Below are 5,033 nucleotides of genomic sequence, written 5' to 3'. Positions count from 1 at the left end.
CACACACACACACACACACACATACACATATACACACACGTGTCAGGTGGTCGAGGCCTGTACTGTCATGCTGCCCTATAAAGACAGAAATGTTTGTTGGGATCTGAAAGTTCAATGACCGTGTCCACACGGGAACACGGTTGTGCCAAAACGTTTCTAAAATTATTCTTGTAAACTTGGCACCATTTTGAGACAGACACTACATTGCCAAAAGTATTCATTTGTCTCCCTTCACACGCGTATGAACTTGAGTGACATCCCATTCTTAATACATAGGTTTTAATATGACGTTGGCCCACCCTCTGCAGCTCTAACAGGTTTAGGAGTGTTTATGAGACTTTTTGACCATTCCTCCAAAAGCACATTTGTGGTCATGGAAGTGATTGGAACACCTGAATTCAATGATTTGGATGGGCGAGTGAATACTTTTGGCATTATAGCATCTTCATCTACAGAGAAACCACCAAAATGACCCAAAGTGTTGCAGTAACTACGCCAGGCCTGTATGTGACACTGTAACACCGCCATTAAAACCCAACAAAAACCGGATCGATTACAGCTCGTATCCCAGATCTCAGGTTTCGTTTTGGCTGTTTACATGAAAACGCAAGGGTGGTGTTTCACGATTTTTCACACTGGAACCCGTTTCAAATAACCAAATGAATAAATAAAAATACCATTTTGGCACTCCTGAAGCATTGTCTCTGTGTTGATGCTAGACTGTAATGATTAAGGTTTGCCTGTTGGCATTTTTAAATAAAATCAACAATGAACCTGTAAACATTTCATCTGGATCAGTCCTGTGTTTCAGATGTCTCAAACCCCTGAGATGTTTGTCGCTCTGACAGCATGTCCGTCTCCCCCCCCCACCCCNATGAACTCTGATAGTGATGATTCTCGCTCCACCTCCTCTGTGAACCGTGTAACTGAGCCGGGGGGTGGGGAGGGTGTTGTACGATGATTGACTCCATGTTAACAGGACTGACTGATTGCAGTGATAACGTGACTGTCTGAATGCATTGATCTCTAACAATACCACTTTTTCTCCATTGTTTTTTTTTTTTGTTTTGTTTCTTTTTTCCTTTTTGTTTTGGGCATGGCACTGCTACTCACGCTTACACAGCCACCGTAGAGGCAGAAGAGGCACAAGGTATGCAACCCTGTCTATTTGTGTCCATCTCTGTGCGTGTTGATCTGTGTCAGTGATTCTGGAAGCTTCTCTGTGTAGAAAAGAAACCAGCAACAGGGACTCTGTGCCGCTTCAAAACCAGCCTTTCCTTTTTAAATTCAGTTCGGTTTTTTTGGGAAAACAAAAACGGCAAAGTAGTTGAAGATTAGGATCTGGTTTTCACCTAGGAGGAGTCAGGAGGGTTAACAGTTCTCAAAATGAAGAACCAAACAATGCACGCAGTCATGGTAAAACAGCAGGTAGACTCAAGAAAACGTGACATTTGATTTGTTTGTTAAAGACGAAGTGCGGAAACGACCCAGTTAGCCTCACTCTGATAAACAGAGGAGTTTACGGTCGACTCAAACTATAAAACGAACCCAAACCATCAGCCTCCCACCACCGTGCTTCAGTTGGTTGGTACGAAGTGTTTGTGCAGATATGATGTTTGGTTTTCTCCAAACCTAACGCTGTGCATTATGGCCTATCAGCCAGCCATACTGTGTTGTGTTAAATGGTAAATGGCCTGTACTTATATAGCACTTTATCTAGTCCAAGGACCCCAAAGCGCTTCACTCTACAATCATTCACCCATTCATCCACCCATTCACACACTAATGGTGGTAAGCTACATGTGGCCACAGCTGCCCTGGGGCGGGCTGACAGAAGTGAGGCTGCCATCACACCGGCGCCACCGAGCCCTCTGACCTCTGACCACCACCAGTAGGCAAGGCGGGTGAAGTGTCTTGCCCAAGGACACATCAGCTGAGACTGGCGGAGCGGGGGCTCGAACCAGCAACCCTCTGATTACAGGACAAACCCCTACCTCCTGTGTCACTGCTGCCGCAACACACACCTGTATGCCCCAGAGCAGCAAACCGCCTGGTGACCATACTTACAGACGATCATTTAAACCATTTTATTAGTGTTATTATTATTATTGTTAATATGGAGTAAAACTCGAGCTGCCCCCCCTGACACACACACTAAATCTGCGTCTTTTTGTTATTTATAGAGAAGCTGATGTAATGTGTCATTTCATTTAATTTCCCTGATTTTAAAACAAAACCTTTAAAGCTAAGTGTTGTTTTACCATGACTGTTTCCTTCTGAATGAAGGTAGAGCTGACCTCATCTACATCTGTTAGAAGACCAAATTATAAATGTATTGTTTTTACGAGTGTTGGGTTAGCAGTTCTCACTATTTATACTATTTATTCTGTTCATTCGTATATATTGCATATTTAGAACAGGATGTAACAGTATAATGTTAAACAAGATCATCTGCGTCTTTATTATTACAAATGTCAACAACAGTAGCAGTGAAGTGGCTTTTTTAATGAAATCTTGTTTCCATTGTTTTCATGCCGTCTTTGTCTTCTTACGAAGTAAGTTTGTCTTAATCACTTTTCATTTTTATTAATAATAGTAAAACATGCAGCAGGGTCAGAAATAAAGTAAATGTCTGGGGGAAAAACCACAAGATGTCGTCATGAGGACAGATCTAAGACATGTCCAGAAATTGTCTCAAAAAGCAGCCATGATGGAACAATCACAGCAGTTTGATTCTTTTTGCGATATTTGATACATTTTTGACATCTTGAACTATTTCCTTGAAGACTTGCTACATTTCTGACCCGGCTGCATCTCATTCTGCGTCCCGCGAGCCCGTCCCTCTCTAACCCTGTCTCCCCGTCTCCCTGCAGCCATTCAAGGCTTCAACCCGCAGCACAAAATCCAGAGCTTCGAGGAGGCCCGGGGTCTGGACCTGATCAACGAGAGGATGCCCCCGCGCCGCGACGGCTGGCAGAAGGAGGCGCCGCCCTCCGTCAACAAGGTGCCGGACAACAACGGCACCGACGCTCAGGCCTAGTCCCATCCCGTCCCTTTCCCCTCTCCTCCCTCTAGCCCCCTCCTCCTCCTCCTCCTCCTCCTCTCCTCTCCTGCTTCCTTTCCTTCTCCTCCGTCCTCAGAGCGGAGGGCGAGGCCGTTCAGTCCGAGCGCCTATTTATTTCATTATCGAGTAAATATCCGAGTTTCAGACTGAACAGAGAGAAAAAAAAAAAAAAAAAAAATCTCAAAGTGACCAGAACTCCAGGCCGCTGGTTCTCCACTCCTCACCTGTGTGCCAGCTTTCTGTCTTCTTCTTTTTCTTCTGTTGACATACGGGGGGGAGGACGTGATGCTCATTCAGTTGCTGTTTTTTGTGCCCACAAACACACACACACACACACACACACACTCTCACTCTCATCCTTTTCTTATGCCAATGATAGTGTGACTGAGCTCTACGGAGCAAGTATTGACATTTATACTATATATGTATATTTTAACTGTTCCCTCTTTTCAAAGTGATGTTTTTTTCTTTTCTTTTTTTACAACACATAGTCTATCAATAGCTGGGGGGGGGGGTTAAGCAGAAGAGTTTAAAGGTTATTCCGCTTCAATAACACTCAGAAACCAAAATGTATAAAAAAAAAACCACTTCCTGGTTTGTTAAGTTCAGATTTTGAGTTTTCCCCGCTGAGGAAAGACTCCCCAGGATGTGTGTTTGAATGCTACAGAATAGATTTACTAAGACAGAAATGTTTAAAAAAAAAAAAAAAAAACCATAAGAGGGAGAGGGAAGTATGTCAGGATAACAAACGAGTCTCCAGGTTTCAGTTCGGAGCCGCGAGTCGCGTTTTAACTTCCCGTTCAGGTCTTCCAGCAGTCGATGGGAAACGCTGCGTCTCGCCTGATCTGCTCTCCACGTGAGCGCTGCTCTTTAAAGAAATAAATAAGATAAATATAACTTTTTAAAAGAGAAACTCGAGTGTGTGTGATGGCAGTTATTCTGTCATTGTTTTAAACTGCTGAAAAAAATGATCCAAAGTCTGTTTAAGGTGTTAGTTACTTTAAAATAATCAACTAAAAGGTCCAAAAATGCTGATTTACAATCAGAATTTGAAAATTACTTTTTAAATTTGTACGAAACCAACATTTCCTTTAGCTTAAGGCCCTCAGAATAAGTCCAGGATGTGTCATCTAATAGGAGTTTTTAAGAAATCTCCATTAATCAGGTTTTTTTTCAAGATTAAAATAAAGATCTAACAAAATATGAAATCATTCTAATGTTTGAACACTTTGAGACAATAAAGAAATTAAATAAACAAAGTAAATTATTTTTTTGGTGTTTATATTCAAAACAATCAGAGTTTTCTATCTTTAAATCTTTATTCAAACCAAAAATCATGAAAAAAACGTTAAAAGAAAAATGAAAACAAATCAGATAAATATTAAAGATCCAGACAGTTAATGTGCTCTAAGCTTTAAAAATAAAGAAAGAAAAAAATCCAAATAAAATGGCTCCCTGATTAAAAGGTTTCAGTCGGTTCTGCTTCAGGGTTCAAACCATTAAATCCTCGTCGTTTTGGCTTCTGAACCTCCGGGTTTGAAGCAGCTGATCGGATGATTCTGTGGTTCCGTTTCGGACGAAACCCAGAGAAATGCAGAGTTTGGAAGAAAGTGGAATAACCCTTTAAATACAAAATACAGTAAATAAACATATAAAGCAGGGTGGGGCTGTTCGGGGTGGAGGGCGGCTTCGTTTCTCAGAACATATCTCACTGAATGTACAGAAACAGTTTGGTTTTTGTTTTTTCTTTACAGATAAGTTCTGTTATTTTTTTTTTGTTTCGTTTTTCTCAGATTCATGTACTGTGAGGCCTCTCATTTCTGTAGACTTTTCACTCCATTCAAATAATAATAATAATAAAAAAAGAGGAAATAAAAACAAAAAAAGAAGGAAAAAAAAAACAAACAAACCAAAACAGCAAACTGTAGCTGGTGTCAGTCTGTCTGTCTGTCTACCTGGAGACCCCCCC

At 41.4% G+C, this 5,033-nt stretch overlaps 1 protein-coding gene across 4 annotated transcripts in view; it reads left to right on the top strand.

The window, feature by feature from the left end:
* ppp3ccb (protein phosphatase 3, catalytic subunit, gamma isozyme, b) overlaps nt 1-3,801 on the top strand; it is a 39,085-nt gene extending 35,284 nt beyond the window's left edge. For 2 of the 4 annotated variants that reach the window (XM_017427465.3, XM_037979445.1), the window contains exons 13-14: nt 1,124-1,150; nt 2,874-3,801. In XM_017427465.3, the coding sequence (XP_017282954.1) occupies nt 1,124-1,150; nt 2,874-3,040 (194 nt within the window). In that variant the 3' untranslated portion in view covers nt 3,041-3,801. The remainder of the gene's footprint in view (nt 1-1,123; nt 1,151-2,873) is intronic. The other 2 variants (XM_017427466.3, XM_017427467.3) reach the window with 2 other exon arrangements.
* Nucleotides 3,802-5,033: the final 1,232 nt, after the last annotated feature.

This window comes from Kryptolebias marmoratus, linkage group LG14 (genome assembly GCF_001649575.2).
Source record: "Kryptolebias marmoratus isolate JLee-2015 linkage group LG14, ASM164957v2, whole genome shotgun sequence".
Classification (NCBI taxonomy): Eukaryota; Metazoa; Chordata; class Actinopteri; order Cyprinodontiformes; family Rivulidae; genus Kryptolebias; species Kryptolebias marmoratus.
Note: the sequence above shows the minus strand (reverse complement) of the source record. Positions and strands in the feature narration are given on the sequence as shown.